The sequence below is a fragment of the Ovis canadensis genome, chromosome 14, assembly GCF_042477335.2.
Source record: "Ovis canadensis isolate MfBH-ARS-UI-01 breed Bighorn chromosome 14, ARS-UI_OviCan_v2, whole genome shotgun sequence".
Classification (NCBI taxonomy): domain Eukaryota; kingdom Metazoa; phylum Chordata; class Mammalia; order Artiodactyla; family Bovidae; genus Ovis; species Ovis canadensis.
The window spans coordinates 52,455,363-52,477,255 of record NC_091258.1 but is presented as its reverse complement, the minus strand read 5'-3'; the positions used below and the strand labels follow the sequence as shown (position 1 = coordinate 52,477,255).

The 21,893-nt window shown below is 38.1% G+C and overlaps 1 protein-coding gene and 1 non-coding gene across 2 annotated transcripts in view; both read right to left on the bottom strand.

Moving 5' to 3' along the window:
- AP1G1 (adaptor related protein complex 1 subunit gamma 1) overlaps positions 1 to 21,893 on the bottom strand; it is an 82,339-nt gene that overhangs the window by 9,581 nt on the left and 50,865 nt on the right. Inside the window, exons 11-19 of the mRNA XM_069548947.1 lie at positions 21,277 to 21,390; positions 18,294 to 18,434; positions 17,100 to 17,154; positions 6,733 to 6,855; positions 6,471 to 6,560; positions 6,051 to 6,178; positions 5,126 to 5,230; positions 4,357 to 4,498; positions 4,046 to 4,172 (exon numbers count right to left, since the gene is read on the bottom strand). Coding sequence (XP_069405048.1) covers positions 4,046 to 4,172; positions 4,357 to 4,498; positions 5,126 to 5,230; positions 6,051 to 6,178; positions 6,471 to 6,560; positions 6,733 to 6,855; positions 17,100 to 17,154; positions 18,294 to 18,434; positions 21,277 to 21,390 — 1,025 coding nt within the window. The remainder of the gene's footprint in view (positions 1 to 4,045; positions 4,173 to 4,356; positions 4,499 to 5,125; positions 5,231 to 6,050; positions 6,179 to 6,470; positions 6,561 to 6,732; positions 6,856 to 17,099; positions 17,155 to 18,293; positions 18,435 to 21,276; positions 21,391 to 21,893) is intronic.
- LOC138419848 (small nucleolar RNA SNORD71) lies at positions 20,913 to 20,998 on the bottom strand. Its single transcript, XR_011249105.1, has one exon. It is a non-coding gene; the product is annotated as a small nucleolar RNA SNORD71 (small nucleolar RNA).

Genomic DNA, 21,893 nt, shown 5'->3' with positions numbered 1-21,893 from the left:
TTGGATCCCTGGGTCAGGGAGATGCCCTGGAGAAGGAAATGACAATTCACTTCAGTCTTCTTGCCTGAGAAATACTAGGAACAGAGCAGCCTAGCAGGGCTATTGTCCATGGGGTCGCCAAAGAGTGAGACACAGCTTGGCAACTAAACAACATCAGAGCTGAATACAAGTATACCCTTAAACTAAAGGTCCTCAACTGCAAAACTAACAAAATTTCAGGCTGGATAAGACTTTGCTGTGAGGGGCTGTCTTTTGCGCTGTAGGATTCAGCACCACTGGCATCCTCTCAGTCTGACACCCAAAAAGTATCTTCAGACATTGCCAATACCTGGTGGGCAAAATCTCCCCCAACTGAGACCCACTGCCTTTTTTAGGAATGCTTTAATTCTTGCATATTTACACAGGGAGACATATACAAAAAGTGTGCAGGGCAAAATAACTTCTAACAATGAAATTCTAGAAATAATCAAAATGTTCACTATCAAAATAATGGGTAAATAAATTGTGGTACACTGACAAAATAAAATACTATTCATTGTCTGTTGTTTTTTAGTCATTAAGTCGTGTCCAACTCTTTGCAACCCCATGGACTGTAGCCCACCAGGCTGCTCTGTCCATGGGATTTCCCAGGCAAGAATACTGGAGTGTGTTGCCATTTCCTTCACCAGGGGATCCTCCCGACCCACGGATCGAACCTGTATCACCATATCTCCTACACCGAGAGACAGATTCTTTACTGCCAAGCTACCATGAATGCCCAAAATACTAAACACATACAGCAATAAAAATGTGAATCCATTAGAAATACACTTAACATAGATTATTCACAAATTCAATGTACAGCAAAAGAGCAAGGTATAAAAGTACACATTCGATTGGACACCAGTTCTAAAAAGCCAAAATAATACTACACACTGTAACATTCCAAAAATACACAGGAATGGTAAACACCAAAGCTAACACTATTTTAGGATAGACAGTAGTTACCTCTGGGATCAAGAGGGAATGAGAAAAGGAGGTAGTACACAGGGAATGTCAACAATCTTAGCAACATTTTATTTTCCAAGCTAAGAAGATCAAGACAAGACTTATTTATTGAATTTTACATATATTAAATATTGCAGAGTATTACATTAACACACACACACATCCTGGGAAAGGTGGTGTGAAGTGGGGAAACAAAATCGTCAGTCTATTATTTTTATTTGATCCTTCCAAATAAGAACAAGTTATGGAGGGCAAATGATAGAACATGACCATGAACTGACAGAAATCAAGATTCTAAGAAGAAGCATAAGAAAATTCACCAAAAGAAACAGAATGCATTTTATGCTTAAGTTGGTTTCAAACTACTTTATGAAATTAGCTGAAACTACACCATTTTAAAAATCACAAAATAAAATAAAGGTTGAATTAGCTTTTAAAAAAATACCCAAGTACACTAGGAAAAAAAAATCATATAGTAAAAATTAGCAAGTAAGGGAGAAATACATATGACTAAGCAAAGCACAAGGACCTAAAACAAATGAAGACACCACAGGATGTGCAGTCAGATTACCAATGAAGAATATAAACAATATTCAGATAGCTATCCTAGTTTCTATAAAACTAATCTAGTAATTTTCCCACAATTTCCATTTTCAAAACAATTTTAGAAACATCTTTCCATGGAAAATCATAGGCTACCCAAGACACAGAGGCAACATATGGGTCCCTAGTCCTTCAAATTGTAGCTTTTTTTCCTCCTATAATGGTACAATAGGTAGTTCTGAAAAACAACAGAAACTCAGAGCTCAAGTTTTTCTAAAAGCACATACTAAATTTATTTTCTAATTTATACTCATTTAAATGATGGTGCATGAGGATTTGACTGTGATGATGGCTTAAAGAATCTAGAATTCAAAACTTAAAATTGTAAAGAAAATGGGGAATTGCATTTAAAACACATTATGTTATACAGAGTGAAATAAGTCAGAAAAACAAATATCCTACATTAACGCATATATATGGAATCTAGAAAAATGGTACTGATGAACCCACTTGCGGGGAAGGAATGGAGATGAAGATGTAGAGAATGGACTTGGGCACACAGTATGGGAAGGAGAGGGTGGGACAGATGAAGAAAGTAGCCTCAACATATGCGCTTTATCACGTGTAAAATACATGGCTGGTGGGAAGCTGCTATGTAATACAGGGAGCCCAGCTTTGTGCTCTGTGATGACCTAGAGCAGTGGGATAGGGTGAGGGGAGGGGAGCACAAGAGGAAGGGGATGTATGTATAATTATGGCTGATGCATGTTGTTGCATGGCAGAAACCAACACAACACTGTAAAGCAATGTTCGTCTAATTAAAAAATAAATTAAAAAAGTAAAATACATTATGAATAAGGAAAAAAAAGCTAGACTTCATTATTTTGCTTTTTCTTGTTAACACTAGAAAAAAAAGAAAGAACAAAAATAAAACATTAAGGCTCCAGAATAAATGAGTTAAAGGAGACAAAAGGAATGTGCAAAATGGAAATTCACATATAATACAAATATGGACAAATATAAAACATTCCCTAGACTGAAAAAATAAAAATAAGACGAGAGGGTCAATCACTGTTAGGGCTTTTTTATTTATGACTAACAGTGAAATTCATAGACACTGAGGAAAAGGTAAGTAACATTTACCAAGTGCCTACTATGTGTCATGCATGCACTGTCACTATTCCTCACAAATACCCTATGATGTGTAAGAATCATTTTTATTTTAAACAGATTCAGAAAGAGTAAGCCTAACTTAACTGAGCCTAAGAATGTAAACCCAAAATAAATTTGGGCAAATTTATGTAATAACAATATTTACTGAGGCATCAGTTAAGAAAAATCTGGAAACAAGCAAAATGCCCAATAGTAAGGAACTGAATAAATAATGGTTAAACTTAGCAAATAGTAGACAACCATCCAAAATTATAATTGTGAAGATTATACACTAACATGGAAATGCTAATATGTTAATAAGTAAAGCATATCATCTATACACTGTGTTCTGGTTTTTCATTTGGCCTCACCACACAGCCAGTGAGATCCTAGTTCCCTGACCAGGGACTGAACCTGGGCACATGGCAGTGAAAGCACAAGAGTCCTAACCACTGGACTGCCAGGAAGGTCCCCATACACTATGTTTCAAATGGGGTTGTTCCTGTTTTTCCTATGTTCAGGACAGCTTTGGCATCCCGGGATCTGAAACTGACTGTGAATGGCCCTAAGCAATGACAAGCAATATTTTGAAATTTTGTTAAGACATAAATATAAACCATAAGTTCTGGGAGGCAGTTATGTTAGGAAAAAACCTTTAAGTCTGTGATAGCCTGTCTAGATTAGCATCCAACATCCTTAACCTATGGCCGTTTTCCACTCAAGGTCATGTATGCTGTAACTCTCCATTTTACTTTTAGAGAAGTCACTTAAGATAGAAATTATATGCTACAGTGATATTCTCTTGACCTCTTGTGTTTACAGTATCTGTAGACACACTAATTATAAATTTCTACTACATGTCAATAAAAATAAGATATCCCCAAATGAAAAGTTATGTTTGAATATTATAACCCTGGATAATTTTATCCTTCCATTGCTTTAACACGAAGGAGAAAGAAAGGGCGAGAAGGAAAGAGGAAAACAGGTTAACATCTTTCCACTCTCCACAGAAGGCCACAGCTCTTGGAAACTAACCATGAGTAGAAAGAAACCTAGAAAAAGTCATGTATTTCTTGGGATGTGCTTCTTTTCTAGCCTGAGACTGTTCTTTCTGTCTTAAAACACTGAGTAATTTACTCTCCAAAAATTAAAAATTAGACTTTGAGGAATCTCTATGAATTACCTCTAGAGTATTAGTATGGCAACATAGGCCAGAAGTTGTGAAGATTCTTGTTTTTTGTCACTTACCCTCTCCATTCTTCAACTGTCTCATGTGCTAGACAGAAAGTCTACATTCAGTGTAGTTTTTCCCTAAGGCCCTTATCCCTGGCCAAGCATGAAATTAACTCTAGTCTGGCCTCACCTGTAAGGTTGATGTCTCCCAGCAAATCAAGAAGCTCTCCACCAGCAGAAGCTGGTTTGCTTGTAGGTGCAGTTGGAATAACAGGTGTTATGTCATTTCCTCCCAACAAATCCAATAAATCATTGGCCTAAACAAGAAAATAATATCTTATTCATTGTCACTGTCTAATCTGTTATCTAACACAAAGCCCCTTCAATACTTAAAAACAGGGAACAGAATTATCAATCAACCCAGGAACACTGAAGGGAATCACCTAAGAAATAGGGTCTAAGGAACCAGAAGATCATGAGGATAAGCAAGGGAAAAGCTACCTGGCTGGTGGGCTGTGGCCCCGAGGGCGGTGGCTTTGTCTCTAGAGGAGTTGGGTCTGTCTCTCCGTTTGTCTGTACAATCTCAGTAGGGCCATTTGTGGTCACTTTCTCCATGACAGGCATTCTCTCAAGAAGGGCAGACCTGGAAGAATCTGAAGTGGTTAAATTCTAGGCAGTTAACCTAGATTCCCTACCCAAAACAATCACTGTTAACTGTACTCCAGCCAAATGTGGAGAGACCTCTCCCCTCCCCACATCCCAACACATATACTAAAATAGAAGCTGGATTACAAGAATACGTGACCTACATTCCTGACTGGATTAAGGGCAGGCAGGAAACCTTGAATGGACAAACTGTCCATCTAAATCCCAAGAGCCTGAGAATTATAAGTGACAGAGAAATTGGAATGAAAGAAAGATAAACAAGTACATATTAGCAGTTCACAATGGTAATAGTAATGATATCTCAATGAGATTCTCCTGAGATGAAACAACTCTCACTTCTTCACCAAATAAAATGGAAATGAAGAAAACTTTCCTTACCAAGAGAAAGGGGAAAAGGGGACTAAAAGAACACGGTTCACTTATTTCTTTAGAGGCTAGGCAGAACAGAAGACGAACAAAACACAAGTAGCCAAGCCGCAAGAACTGAACGGGGTTGTGATGTCCCACCAATAAAGCATGAGGGGTGAAACTCCTTTACGGGTTATCATGAGAAAGTGTTTGGGATGCTAAGAGGCACATGCATTGTTCGGTTTCTTTCACTTACCTCATATGGTCGTATTTCTTAAAAAGTGCATTATATTCTACTGCCCTCTGCTGGAGTTCCACATCAATGCTGCTTCCATAGATGGAAACTACTTTCTTAATTCGGCTTTGGGATAAAATGACAAACAAATTCAAACATCCAAAAGAAAATTCATAAACAAGCAGAAAGAACAGTGTTTAAAACAGAGGTTTCTGGTTAAAATTTTGAAATGTTCATCTTAATATCTCATACCCTAAAATTTGATAAACAAAAGTACCAATTATTAATTTGCTACAAAATAACAAATTTATAGTATTCATTCCCTTCTTTAATAACTTTACAGTGGTAAGCTTTTATCAACAAAAGGGTCATAGCATCAGACTTTTATAAGCAAAGTGTCACTGCCTAATACCAAATTCTTATACTTCACAATTTAAACAGTAAAAAATATCATTCTTCATGAGGCTTTACATTAAAAACAAAAGCAAAACATCTGAGAGAACTAAGTTTATATTAAATATGCTTGACTGGGAAACTGACCCAAGAATTGAGTTCTATTCAAAACAGTGGCTTTTTTTAAAAAAGCAAAATTTAAAGATTTAAACACCAAAATGATTTTCTTCCAATTCAGATATCTCAAATTATAATAAACCAGAACCTTTACATGGGAAAATAACTTCAGTACTTTAAAAAAATAAACAGACATCAGATACCTGATTTTAAAAACATTAGTTTTTACCTTCAAATTAAGCAGTGGTGGGATGAAGGGATGACAGGGAGCAAAGTATAGATCTAATAAGGATTAACCATGAAGTGATGACTGTTACTGAGGAGTAAAAGGTATAGGCAGTTGATTTTACTATTCTACTTTTGCCTTTGCTTGAAGTTTCCCAAAATAAAAGTTTTTAAAAAATATATCACATTCACCCTTTTTCTCCATACTCACTTTACAGTACAGGTGAATCGAGTAGAAAGCTTCATAATAGCAGTGAGGGCATAACCTCGTGTCACAGAGGTGGACATATTAGATATTAGGACACTTTCTAAAATATCCAACACTTCATCCTCTGTTACCTGGGGAGAAAAAAATGGAAACATGACACTCTCACTTCTCCTCAGCCAGAAGGTAAGAGAAACAATGTAAGTCACTATGATGGGGTGGGGAGAGGGACCTAAAGGTGAGTTTCAAATCTCACAATGGCCCAGTAGGTTCCAACTGAAAACTGAGCAAGCTTTCCAATGAATCTATGATTCCACCCTTGCGTCTTTAAAAGGTTTTCAAGGAATCGACTTCAAAGCATTAAACACTACTCTTAAAACAAAAACACTGTCTTCCCTTTTCTTAACCAAGAGTGACAAAGGGTACCTGAATAGGCTCTTCCTCTTCACATTGGCCAGATACAAGAAGATCTCCATATTCACCTATACACCATGCAGCCACTTGCACCAAAGGTTGCTGTCAAAAGAGAGTCACAGTTTGAAAAAGATTTTTATCCTTTAAAGGATTAATACAAATCATATAGGTCATCCAACCATAAAGGTCACAACTGAGGCACCTCTAGAGTGATAGTAATAAGAACATATCAGAAAAATAATGGCAATTTCCCCCCTAAAGTAAAAGTACTTACCTGAGAATAATCACCAAGAATTGCTTTGTACAAGCGCTGGACAGTATAGGCATGCATCTCCACGCTATTGGTTATTAACTGGATCAAGTTGGGAACTGCATCATCACGAACATAGCTTCCTGCCTAAAAGGAAATGTAGACAGTTACCCCAAGAAACACACAGTAATGTTAAGAAAAGTCAGCTAGTGCTGTTGTTGCACAGAGGAGACGACTACAAAACACCCTCCAAGATAAAGTTGTTTCCAATTCTCATGTTCAGAAGCAGCTCAAATTTCAAAGTCTTATTTAAATGAATATTCTAAGTTCTAAGGTTTTATAAAAAGATAAAATCTTCTCTTTGTCCAAAGTAAAATTAAAATATAAAGGCTCAGAATTTCAAGAAAGGCCCTTTCTACTCAGAATGTTTACTAACGCAAAGATGTAAGAAATACATTCACTGGGAACTTAATTACAACAACCTCTTCCTCCCCACAACTCCTCAACACAGGTGTTAAAAGCGTACAAATGAGGCAGTCCTAAGATGGCAGAGGAATAGGACGGGGAGACCACTTTCTCTCCCACAAATTCACCGAAAGAACATTTTAACACCAAGCAAACTCCACAAAACAACTTCTGAATGCTGGCAGAGGACATCAGGCACCCAGAAAGGCAGCCCATTGTCTTCAAAAGGAAGTAGGACAAAATATAAAAGATAAAAAGAGAGACAAAAGAGGTAGGGACGGGGATCTATCCCAGGAAGGGAGTCTTAAAAAAGAGACAGGTTTCTAAACACCGGGAAATACTCTCTCTGGCAGGTCTGTGGCGGGCCTTGGAATCTCAGAGGGCAAAATAACCGGGAGGAAAAATAAATAAATAATTAAAACCTACAGATTATGTGCCTAACAGCAACTCCCAACAGAGCAGCAGCCCAGATGCTCGCATCCCCCACTAGCAAGTGGGGGGGTGGGGGGGTGGGGGGGGAGGGGCAGGGAGGAACAGGCTGTATTGCTTAGGGTAAGGACCAGGCCTGAATGCCCTGAGGCAATCTGAGGGAACTAGCTTGAGAAAGCAACCCAGACTGTGGGATAGCTATCCCGAGAAAATCCCTAACCTAAGACACCGCCAGGCCCACTCACAAAACAAAGGACTGAGCAGAGCTAGCAGGCTGAGAACCGGCCCATCCCCCTCAGGAGACAGGCAGGCGAGGGAAGCCAGAGCTGGAAGGGAGCAAGCACGGCCCCAGAGAGGCATCCTATACCAAACTGCAAGCAGACTTCCTTGCTAACCAAGACTTCTTGAGATTCTGGATGATCGACATCCACCAGGAGGGTCACAGCGAGAGATCAGCTCCCCAGAAGAGACACATGGCACACCTGAGAAGGCACACCCGTTGTACACCCAGAAAACCAAGCAGCTGGAACAGGGGAGGCAATAAGTCACAGCCTTCAACTGGGGGCAACGTGCTCGCCAAGCACCTGGTCACCTGAGCTGCTTGGACCTGGGACGGGCATAAAACACAGGCCCAACCAAGTCTGGTGTCTTTGAGGAGTGCCCGAAAACCTGAACCTGAGTGGCTTAGACCTGGGGAGTGCATACAACCCAGGGCCAGCATCAGACAGTTCCCGGCAGAGCAACTTAGAGCCTGAACAGGGTAGACTGGGAAAGCAACACGCCGTGAGCAGGGACAAACCCAGTGTGGCTGAATTACTGTGAGCACACGCCAGTGATATTTGTTTGCAGTGTTCCTCCCTCCCCACAACACGACTGAACAAGTGAGACTAAAAAAAGTGACCACCACCGCCCTCCTTGTGTCGGGGTGGAAATTAGACACTGAAGAGACCAGCAAACAGAAGAAGCTAAAATAAACAGAGGGAACCGCTTTGGAAGTGACAGGTGCAATAGATTAAAACCCTGTAGTTAGCACCGACTACATAGGAAGGGGCCTATAGACCTTGAGAAGTACAAGCTGGAACAAGGAACTATCTGAAAATGAACTGACCCCACCCTGTCTGCAACAGCTCCAGAGAAAGTCCTAGATATATTTTTACTCTTATCATTTTTTAAATTAAAACAAAAATTTTTTTCATGTCTAAGTCCCCCATTACTCCTTTAATTTTCATTTTTATAACCTACTATTACCTTGCAAAAAACCCTATTTTGAAAGCAAAATTCATGTATGTATATAATTTTTGTGACTTTTTTCTTAATATTGTATTTTTGAGAATCTAACCTCTACTCTATATTTTTAATCTTTGTTTTTGGTATTTGTTATCAACCTTGTACCTTTAAGAACCCAATCTTCAGTACCCATTTTTACTTGGGAGTGAGATTACTGGCTTGACTGCTCTCTTCCCCTTCGGACTCTCCTTTATCTCCACCAAGTTGCCTCTATCTCCCCACTCCTCCTTTTCTTCTCTACCCAACTCTGTGAATCTCTTTGTGTGTTCAGGATTGTGAAGAACACTTAGGGAACTGATTACTGGCTGGATCTGTCTCTCTCCTTTTGATTCCCCCCTTTATCCTCCTGGCCACCTCTGTCTCCTTCCTCCCTCTTCTCTTCTCTGTGTAACTCTGTGAACATCTCTGAGAGGTCCAGACTGTGGAGACCACATAGGAAGTGATTACTGGCTAGATGGCTCTCCCCCCTTTTGATTCCCCCTCTTATCCTCCTGGTCACCTCTAGCTCCCTCCTTCCTCTTTTCTTCTCCATGTAACTGTGTACCTCTCTGGGTATCCCTCACTGTGGAGAAACTTTTCATCTTTAAACTAGATGTTTTATTATTGGTGCTGTATAGATGAAGAAGTCTTGAGCTTACTGTAAAAATAAGACTAAAAACCAGAGGCAGGAGGTTTAAGTCCAAATCCTGAGAATACCTGAGAACTCCTGAATCCAGGGAAGATCCTATCCAGCTCATCCTATCAATGAGCTCGATAGGAGCTCATCAAACACCTCCATACCTACACTCCATCACCCAAGCACCACCCAAGGGCCAACAAGTTCCAAAGCAAGACATACCATGCAAATTCTCCAGCAACACAGGAACACAGCCCTGAGCTTCAATATACAGGCTGCCCAAAGTCACACCAAACCCATCGACATCTCAAAACTCATTACTGGACACTTCACTGCACTGCAGAGAGAAGAAATCCAGCTCCACCCACAGAACACAGACACAAGCTTCCCTAACCAGGAAACCTGACAAGCCACCCATCCAACCCCACCCATAGTGAGGAATCTCCACAATAAAGAGGAACCACAAACTTCCAGAATACAGAAAGGCCACCCCAAAACAGCAATATAAACAAGATGAACTGGCAGAGAAATACCCAGCAGGTAAAGGAACAGGATAAATGTCCACCAAACCAAACCAAAGAGGAAGAGATAGGGAATCTACCTGATAAAAAATTCCAAATAATGATAGTGAAAATGATCCAAAACCTTGAAAACAAATCGGAGTTACAGATAAATAGCCTGGAGACAAGGATAAAGAAGATGCAAGAAAGGTTTAACAAGAACCTAGGAGAAATAAAAAAGAGTCAATATATAATGAATAATGCAATAAATGAGATCAAAAACACTCTGGAGGGAACCAACAGTAGAATAACAGAGGCAGAAGATAGGATAAGTGACGTAGAAGATAGAATGTAGAAATAAATGAAACAGAGAAGAAAAAAGAAAAAAGAATTAAAAGAAATGAGGACAACCTCAGAGATCTCCAGAACAATGTTAAACACCCCAACATTCGAATCATAGGAGTCCCAGGAGAAGAAGACAAAAAGAAAGACCATGAGAAAATACTTGAGGAGATAACAGTTGAAAACTTCCCTAAAATGGGGAAGGAAATAATCACCCAAATCCAAAAAACCCAGGGAGTCCCGAACAGGATAAACCTAAGGCAAAACACTCCAAGACACATATTAATCAAATTAACAAAGATCAAACACAAAGAACAAATATTAAAAGCAGCAAGGGAAAAACAACAAATAACACACAAGGGGATTCCCATAAGGATAACAGCTGATCTTTCAATAGAAACTCTTCAGGCCAGGAGGGAATGGCAAGACATACTTAAAGTGATGAAAGACAATAACCTACAGCCCAGATTACTGTACCTAGCAAGGATCTCATTCAAATATGAAGGAGAAATCAAAAGCTTTACAGACAAGCAAAAGCTGAGAGAATTCAGCACCACCAAACCAGTTCTCCAACAAATGCTAAAGGATCTTCTCTAGACAGGAAACACAGAAAAGGTGTATAAACTCAACCCAAAACAATAAAGTGAATGGCAACAGGATCATACTTATCAATAATTACCTTAAATGTAAATGGGTTGAATGCCCCAACCAAAAGACAAAGACTGGCTGAATGGATACAAAAACAAGACCCCTATATATATTGTCTACAAAAGACCTACCTTGAAACAAGGGACACATACAGACTGAAAGTGAAAGGCTGGAAAAAGATATTCCATGCAAATAGAAACCAAAAGAAAGCAGGAGTAGTAATACTCATATCAGATAAAACAGACTTTAAAGCAAAGGCTGTGAAGAGACAAAGATGGACACTACATAATGATCAAAGGATCAATCCAAGAAGAAGATATAAAAATTATAAATATATATGCACCCAACATAGGAGCACCACAATATGTAAGACAAATGTTAACAAGTATGAATGGGGAAATTAACAATAACACAATAATAGTGGGAGACTTTAATACCCATTCACACCTGTGGATAGATCAAGTAAAAAGAAAATTAACAAGGAAACACAAACTTTAAATGATACAATAGACCATTTTTACGGTTAGACCTAATTGATATCTATAGGACATTTCACCCTCCAAAAATGAATTTCACCTTTTTCTCAAGTGCACATGGAACCTTCTCCAGGATAGATCACATCCTGGGCCATAAATCTAGCACTGATAAATTCAAAAAATTGAAATCATTCCAAGCATCTTTTCTGACCACAATGCAGTAAGATTAGATCTCAATTACAGGAGAAAAACTATTAAAAATTCTAACATATGGAGGCTGAACAACATGCTGCTGAGTGACCAACAAATCCCGAAGAAATTTTTTAAAAAATATGCATAGAAACGAATGAAAACGAAAACACAACAACTCAAAACCTATGGGACACTGTAAAAGCAGTGCTAAGGGGAAGGTTCATAGAAATACAGACTTACCTCAAGAAACAAGAAAAAAGTCAAATAAATAACCTAACTTTACACCTAAAGCAACTAGAAAAGGAAGAAATGAAGAAACCCAGGGTTAGTGGTAGGAAAGAAATCTTAAAAATTAGGGCAGAAATAAATGCAAAAGAAACAAGAGACCATAGCAAAAATCAACAAAGCCAAAAGCTGGTTCTTTGAGAGGATAAATAAAATTGACAAACCATTAGCCAGACTCATCAAGAAACAAAGGGAGAAAAATCAAATCAATAAAATTAGAAATGAAAATGGAGAGATCACAACAGACAACACAGAAATACAAAGGATCATAAGAGACTACTATCAGCAACTATATGCCAATAAAATGGACAACTTGGAAGAAATGGACAAATTCTCAGAAAAGTACAACTTTCCAAAACTGAACCAGGAAGAAATAGAAAATCTTAACAGACCCATCACAACCACAGAAATTGAAACTGTAATCAGAAATCTCCCAACAAACAAAAGCCTAGGACCAGATGGCTTCACAGCTGAATTCTACCAAAAATTTAGAGAAGAGTTAATACCTATCCTACTCAAACTCTTCCAGAAAATTGCAGAGGAAGGTAAACTTCCAAACTCATTCTATGAGGCCACCATCACCCTAATACCAAAACCAAACAAAGATGCCACAAAAAAGAAAACTACAGGCCAATATCACTGATGAACATAGATGCAAAAATCCTTAACAAAACTCTAGCAATCAGAATCCAACAACATATTTAAAAAATCATACATCATGACTAAGTAGGCTTTATATCCAAGGGATGCAAGGATTCTTCAATATTCTCAAATCAATCAATGTAACATACCACATTAACAAATTGAAAAATAAAAGCCGTATGATTATCTCAATAGATGCAGAGAAAGCCTTTGACAAAATTCAACAGCCATTTATGATAAAAAAAAAAAAAAAAACCCTCCAGAAAGCAGGAATAGAAGGAACATACCTCAACTTAATAAAAGCTACATATGACAAACCCATAGCAAACCTTACCCTCAACGGTGAAAACTGAAAGCATTTCCCCTAAAGTCAGGAACAAGACAAGGGTGCCCACTTTCACCACTACTATTCAACATAGTTTTGGAAGTTTTGGCCACAGCAATTAGAGCAGAAAAAGAAATAGAAGGAATCCAGATTGGAAAAGAAGAAGTAAAACTCTCATTGTTTGCAGATGGCATTGATCCTCTACATAGAAAACCCTAAAGACTCCACCAGAAAATTACTAGAGCTAATCAATGAACATAGTAAAGATGCAGAATATAAAATCAACACACAGAAATCCTTTACATTCCAATACACTAACAATGAGAAAACAGAAAGAGAAATTAAGGAAACAATTCCATTCACCACTGCAATGGAAAGAATAAAATACTTACGAATGTATCTAAAGAAACAAAAGATCTATATAAAGAAAACTATAAAACACTGATGAAAGAAATCAAAGAGGACACTAATAGATGGAGAAATATACCATGTTCATGGATTGGAAGAATCAATACAGTGAAAATGAGTATACTACCTAAAGCAATCTATAGGTTCAATGCAATCCCTACAAAGCTACCAACGGTATTTTTCACAGAGCTAGAACAAATAATTTCACAATTTGTATGGCAATACAAAAAGCCTCAAAGAGCCAAAGCAATCTTGAGAAAGAAGAATGGAACTGGAGGAGTCAACATGCCTGACTTCAGGCTCTACTACAAAGCCACAGTCATCAAGACAGTATGATACTGGCACAAAGACAGAAATATAGATCAAAGGAACAAAATAGAAAGCCCAGGGATAAATCCACGCACCTATGGACACCTTACCTTTGACAAAGGAGGCAAGAATATACAATGGAGAAAAGACAATCTCTTTAACAAGTGGTGCTGGGAAAACTGGTCAACCACTTGTAAAAGAATGAAACTAGAACACTTTCTAACACCATACACAAAAATAAACTCAAAATGGACTAAAGATCTAAATGTAAGACCAGAAACCATAAAACTCCTAGAGGAAAACAAAAGCAAAACACTCTCTGACATAAACCACAGCAGGATCCTCTATGACCCACCTCCCAGAGTAATGGAAATAAAAGCAAAAATAAACAAATGGGACCTAATTAAAATTAAAAGCTTCTGCACAACAAAGGAAACTATAGGCAAGGTGAAAAGACAGCCTTCAGAATGGGAGAAAATAACAGCAAACAAAGCAACAGACAAAGAATTAATCTCAAGAATATACAAGCAACTCCTGAAGCTCAATTCCAGAAAAATAAATTACCCAATCAAAAAGTGGGCCAAAGAACTAAATAGACATTTCTCCAAAGAAGACATGCAGATGGCTAACAAACATATGAAAAGATGCTCAACATCACTCATTATCAGAGAAAAGCAAATCAAAGCCACAATGAGGTACCATTTCATGCCAGTCAGAATGGCTGCTATTCAAAAGTCTACAAGCAATAAATGCTGAAGAAAGGGGAACCCTCTTACACTGTTGGTGGGAATGCAAACTAGTACAACCACTATGGAGAACAGTGTGGAAATTCCTTAAAAAACTGGAAATAGAACTGCCTTATGACCCAGCAATCCCACTGCTGGGCATGCACACCAAGGAAACCAGAACTGAAAGAGACACGTGTACCCCAATATTGATTGCAGCACTGTTTATAATAGCCAGGACATGGAAGCAACCTAGATGTCCATCAGCAGAAGAATGGATAAGAAAGCTGTGGTACATACACATAATGGAATATTACTCAGCCATTAAAAAGAATACAGTTTAATCAGTTCTAATGAGGTGGATGAAACTGGAGCCTATTATACAGAGTGAAGTAAGCCAGAAAAAAAAATACCAATACAGTATACTAATGCATATATACAGAATTTAGAAAGATGGTAACGATAACTGGTAACGATAACCCTGCTGTATACGAGACAGCAAGAGACACAGATGTAGAGAAGTCTTTTGGACTCTGTGCGAGAGGACGAGGGTGGGATGGTTTGGGAGAATGGCAATGAAAAATGTATATTATCACATGTGAAACAGATCACCAGTCCAGGTTCGATGTATGATACAGGGTGCTCCGGGCTGGTGCACTGAGATGACCCAGAGGGATAGGATGGGGAGGGAGGTAGGTTCAGGATGGGGAACACATGTACACCCGTGGCAGATTCATGTCAATGTATGGCAAAACCAATACAATATTGTAAAGGTAAATAAATAAATAAAACTGAGATTTAAAAATAAATAAATAAAAGCATACAAGCCAGCTATGGTAGTCACACTACTCCAGGATATGGAGAAAGGGCTGTGTATGAACAGTTCAAAAAGGCTTAATAAATAAAACTGAAATAAACAGTAACTTTCTAAAAATCAGAATCTCTTGAAAACATAACAGTCCTTCACAGACTAGAGTTTATAAATATAGAACCAATACATAGCCCCAGAAATGGGAAGTGTTTTGTATTTCATTATCCACACTCCAAAAAAAAAAAACACAACGATCTCTTTATTGTCCTGTTGACAAATGGAATCTGAGATTTACCACCACGGAGACAAAGTAAAGCTATTTAACCTATGAGGAAATTAAATTTTGGCCTCACAAGAGCATTATGATAACCAAGCTGCACAGGACATACAAACTGTGGAAGCTCTGCCCACCTTGGTCAATCTCCCATTATTGGATAGAAGAGTGGATCTGATTTACAGGAACAAGACCTGGCCTACACACGTATACTTTGAAGAGGAAACAGAAAAAGACAAAGAAAAAAATCCCAGATGGGTAGGATACCCATTCCTGTTAAGAAACACAAAAATGGAGGGAGAAGTTTGGGGAAACTGGCAGAAAGTAAAGGTAAGACACTAAAAACCAGGTAATTAGTGGTGTGACTTAGACATGTATATTCTTCCCTAATGGGAAAAGCAGAATGTTTTTAAGAGAAAGCTTCAACATGATCTAATTGACATTTACAGACTATGTCATTCAACAATAGCATAAACATTCTTCTCAAGCTCACATGGAGCATTCATCAAGACAGATCACATTCTGGGCCATTAAAAATGTCTTAAACTTAAAAGAACAGAAATCATACAAAATTAAACTAGAAATAAGCAATAAAAGATGGCTGAAAAGTCCCCAAATATTTGGAGATTAAACAACACACTACTAAATAATACAAGGGTCAAATAAAACATCAGGAACAGAAAACTATAGACCAGTATCTCATGAACACAGGTGCAAATATCCTTAAAATTTTAGCAAATCAAATCTAATAATGTATTAAAGAAAACTATACACCACAACCATGTGGTTTTTATTCCAGATATGGAAGGCTGATTCAACATTAAAAATTCAATTAATGCAAGCCAACTAAACTTCAATTAAATAAATTATTTTTTAAAAATCAATTAGTGTAACCTAGCACATCAACACGCTAAAGAAGAAAAGGCATATAATCGTATAATAAGAGAATATAAACTGATTGAAAAAATTAAAAGTTGGAGCACTTTCTTAAAGAAAGGTTTTGACTTTCCTGGAGGCCCAGTGGTTAAGACTCTGCGAATCCACTGCAGAGAGCATGGGTTCGATCCCTGGTCTGGGAACTAAGATCTAGCATGCTACACAATACAGCCAAAACAAAACTAAACAAAGCTTCCCAATGATTTCCTGTCATATTCAAAATAAAATCCTAACTCCTGTGAGGCCTTATAGAATCTAGCCCCTGCCTCAAACCATTCTCTGCCTCTCTCAGTCTACTGGCTGCATGGGCCTTCTTGATGCTCTCCAAACATGGCAAACTTGTTACTTACCCCTGGGCTTTGCAACACCAACTGTTCCCTCTGGTTTGTACACTCTTCCCCCAAATCTTTGCACAGCTTACCACTTTACCAAGTTCTCTACTCAAATGTTACCTCCTCTCAGTGACCTGCCCTGACTATTCTACCCAAGAACCTGGCCCACTGCCCCATATCCCATTCTCCTCTGACATCACTACAGTTCCTCATGCTGCTCTAGTATTTTTCACAGCATTGCCCCCTGCTTGACAGGAGCGTCCTTCTTTCCCCATGAATTTCCTATCTCCCCCACTAGAACATAAGCTACACAAGAATAAGAGCTTTGTCTGTCTCATTAACTGACACATCCAGCACTTAGTACACACCTGCCTAAAAAAACTACTTACCGTTGTCAGAACGCGCATAATCGTGTCTATATGCCACCGTTTGGAAGGTGCATACCTGAGAAAATAATGGCACAGGTGAAAAAACTGGAACCTATAAATTAAGTTCTGCTCAGTGACTTTCATGGAGAAGGAAATGGCAACCCACTTCAGTACTCTTGCCTGGAAAATTCCACGGATGGGGGAGCCTGGAAGGTTACAGTCCGTGGGGCTGCAAAGAGTCGGACACGACTGAGAGACTTGACTTTCTTTCTTTCTATAGTTCCTTTTGGAGAAGGAAATGGCAACCCACTCCACTGTTCTTGCCTTGAGAATCCCATGGACAGATGGGTCTGGTGGGCTACAGTATATGGGGTTGCAAAGAGTCCAACACGACTAAGCAACTCACACACACACACACACACACACACACACACACTGACTTACAGTATATGGGGTTGCAAAGAGTCGGACACGACTAAGCAACACACACACACACACACACACACACACACACACACACACAGTGACTTTCAAAACTCCTGTCCTATAGTCTTGAGGTTCACAGGTTTAAGTGGCTCTATCTGGACACATTTCACCTTCAAAACTACCAGCAATTAAACTAGCATCAATTCCCATTTCAATGGATGATGAAACAGTACATGGTCAAATTCAGATGTAAATACTACAATAGGAGTTGCTGAGTTGAGAACTGAGGACTCTGTCTCCAGTATTTTTCTTAGAAAAGAAATCATAAAGTCAGGACAGGAGAGGACAGAGACGAAAGAATAAAGAGCACTGTTCCCAGACCCAGGTAACATCAGGTCTAGGACTTGCCTCCCCTTAAATTCACAATGGAAAGAGGAGAAATAACCATACTATCAAAATCCTGAGCACTTCATCCCAGGAAGTTTTACAAAGAACCACAATTCAAATGTTTTAACTTTTCTATTCTCTTCATTAAAAGGGAATCATAGAAGAGAGGTTAAAGAACAGATACAAGAGGAGATTTTATAAAAGTGGGATTATTTTGGTCTTAGTATAATGCTTAACATAAATACTGACTAGAATGACCTTCTGAAACCCAATTTCTAATGGTAAGCCTGAAATAAACGTTACATATTTAAACATGTTTACAACATTTCCCTCATGTTTTAAAGATGCTTTCCAAAAAGTTCCAAGCATTTTTTACCAATGAATGTAAAAGTTAAATCTTACTTTTCTGCAGCAAGGAAGATTCCCGATGCACAGTCTGCTTTAAATTCTGGCTCACATGAATCCAGAAAATAAAGTAACTCCTTCATCATGCCGCGAATATTATTCCCATTTACCAGGGCAAAACTCAATTCCATTGCACGCCTTCCATGGAGGGAGGAAAAAAAAGTTATGACATTTACAGTGGGAATGAAACAAAGACCCAGGTATGCTGTCCCTGAACACCAAGCACCAGTAGATGTATTGATGTCTTTGCGTAATCTTGTAATCCCAATCTTTGCACACGAGATAACCAAAGTTAACAAAAGTTATTTTGAACTTTCATCAATGCTTTTCTTCAAAAATTCCCAAAAGATACACACTACTAAAGACAGTTTGGATTCAACAGTATATTCTATGAAGCTGAAATTTAGAATACCTACAAGGCTCAAAATGAGAGGCAAAGAAATTAATACTCAAAGATACTATCCCTCTGCACCAACAGTTAAAACTGTGATATACAGTCACCAAACTCTCTTACTAACATTCACTTCAACCCAAAGATGATGTAACATACATCGAAAGGTATACAGGTGATTAGAACAAAAACAAACCCTGAGGGCTAAGGGAAATAAGTTAGAGAAAGACAAATATTGTATGATATCACTTATATATAGAAGCTAAAAAAGCTGAATACATAGAAATACAGCTAGAATGGTGGTTACCAAGGACTGTGGGGTGGGAAAAATAGGGAGATATTGGTCAAAGAACATGAACTTCCACATGTAAGATAAATAAGTTCTAGAGATTTAATATACAGCATAATGGCTATTATTAATAATATGTATTAATATACTTGAAAGCTGCTGAGAGAGATTTTAAATATTTTCACCACAAAAAAGAAATGGTAATTATGTGATATGCTGCAGAAGTTACATTTTGCAATAAAGTGTGACAAAGCAATGTGATGTACATCTTAGACTCATACAATTATATACCAATAAAGCTGGAAAGAAAAACTAAAAAAGATAGTAAGCACCATGAAAAGGAAAAAAAGATATGCGCTATGAGAGCAAACAGGAGTTTCTATAATAGCATCACCATGACATGAGTTTGAGCAAACTCCGGGAGATAGTGAAGGTCAGGGGAGCCCAGTGTGCTGCAGTCCATGGGCTTGCGAAGAGTTGGACATGACTGAGCGACTTAACAACAATAACAAATAGCTGCCTATCAAATTTGGCAACCAAGGGAAATATGGATATGCTAGTTACTATACTCATCTTTTCATATTTGGTCAATAATGACAAACCAAGGCATATAATTTACTTTCAAAAATACCAATTTAATGAGTTGAAAATACTTTCATCTTAATCTACAAGCAACAAAAACTCAATCCTTACAGAAATGCAATAATACCTAATTTCTTATACAGTGTTTAAGTGCTTTACATATGCGAGTCCAGTTAATCCCACATAACCTTTGGAAGTGGGTGCTCCTGCCTCTACACTGTATATGGAGACAACCAAGTAGAGAAAGACTAAGTAACCAGACCAAATTTATTAAGGGCAAAGCTAGGATCTGAAATGAGGCCTTCTGGCTCCAGAGTCTTAGCTGCTCTTGCTATACCTGTCAAAAGACCCAGGTTTTACTTTTGAAATGCAAAGCCCAGTCAAGAACTATAGAGAAACAACACAATAGGAGTCAGAAAATCTGATTTCTATTCCGAGCTCTGCCTTGTTCAAGGAGTAAGCTTTAGAGTTAAGTCATTTGATTCCTTTGGGACTGTACTTTAATCTGTTAACTGAGGAGAGAAGTAATTGCCTAGTTTCTCTTACTGGCTTGCTCTGAGAACCAACTGAGAGGGTGCTTATAAATCCTTCACAAAGCTTTATATAAAAGTCATTATTACTGAGACCAGGTCTTATTTTTAGTTTGCCCAAGCACTTAACACCTGTTCTCTGCAAATAAAAGGAACTCAATTATCAATAAATGTTTGTTAAGTGAATAGTTTCAGAGATCAGTTCAAATTAAATTTTTTCTGGTTTGAACAGTAAACCAAAAGTTCATTGAAACCTACTATAACTAGGTTTTACAAACACATAGTTATTCTAAGAGGAGGACCAGTAGGGTTAACTGATCAAGGAAAAAAATATATGCCTTTCAAAGTCCTATGCTGAGTAAAATAAGTTAGAGAAATATCATATGACATCCCTTATATGCAGAATCTAAAAAGAAATGATACAAATAAACTTATTTACAAAACAGAAACAGACTTAAGAGAATGAACTTATGGTTGCCAGCAGAGAAGATGAGGGAAGAGATAGGGAGTTTGGGGCTGACATGTACACACTGCTGTATTTTAAAATGGTAACCAGCAAGGTCCTACTGTATGCCACATCAACGTTATGTGGCAGCCTGGATGGCAGAGAAGTTTGGGGGAGAATGGATACATGCATATATATGGCTGAGTCTCTCTGCTGCTCACCTGAACTATCAGAACAGTGTTAATCAGCTATACTCCAATATAAAAGGTTTTGTTTTTTTTTTTTTTTTAAGTCCTACATGTTGCCTAAAAGTCATTCCCAGATGCACTGTTTTAACAGGCTGCCTCTAGTATCTTGGGGCATAAGTACTGCGAGAAAATGTGTGCTGTCAGCCATTCGCGTCTCAGCATAGTGATAGAACACTCAGCCGATGGATCACTTCGTATCTTCATCCTCCAGCACACAGAACACAGTACCTCTGATGAGTAAACGTATGCCCAGCCTACTTGCACCTGTTTTATTTAACAAAGAACCAAGGGTAACTTCAGGGTGCACTTAAGTATTCCTTACTGGTCTCTCTCATTGATCTAAACTTCTCCCTGCCAATCCTTTTCAAAAAAAAGGATTTACTCTGTCAAAATAATGACTGAATACACAAATGTCAACATTCTCCTTCTCAAAACTCTATTACAAAGTTATCAGATGGAGGATGGGGGGGCACAGAACTTTCAATTGTCTGTTACCGTTTTATGGAGACATCCAAATCTTTTAGACAGTCCACAATTGTGCTTCTGTGCCTCTGTACTGCATTGTGATCTGTCTGCACAGTCTTCAACAAAGATGTCAAAGCTACGTATCTGGGTGAAACAAAGTTGCAGAAGAACAGAATTAAAATGGGAAATTCAGGATAGTTCTCTGCTTAATGACAAAGATGATGTTCAATGACTACTGAAAACTGTACATGGTTAAATATTTAAAAGATACAACAGACTTAGTAAAATGTAAATGCTGTAAAGCCATAAACAACGTTATAATAAAAAGCTGTGGCAACCAGAAGCCTGGGATTTAGATTTGCATTCATGGTCAAGTCCATTTAAACTTCTAAAAGTGATGGACTCGATTCTTCCAAACTCTTGCAAATAGCACAACAAAATAAGCATACAGTACTTCTTTTCAGGCTGCCTGAGCCTCAAAATACAAGAAGTAATTATTTCAATTTTACCATTTGTACTTTATCTGCTTTTGACACCAGAACCAAAACTGCCCCTACAAAACTCTGAATTTACCATCCAAGTATAAAAAATTCTTCTGAAAGGAGAAGATAATTCAGGGTACCATAATGATTATTTCCACATTTTTT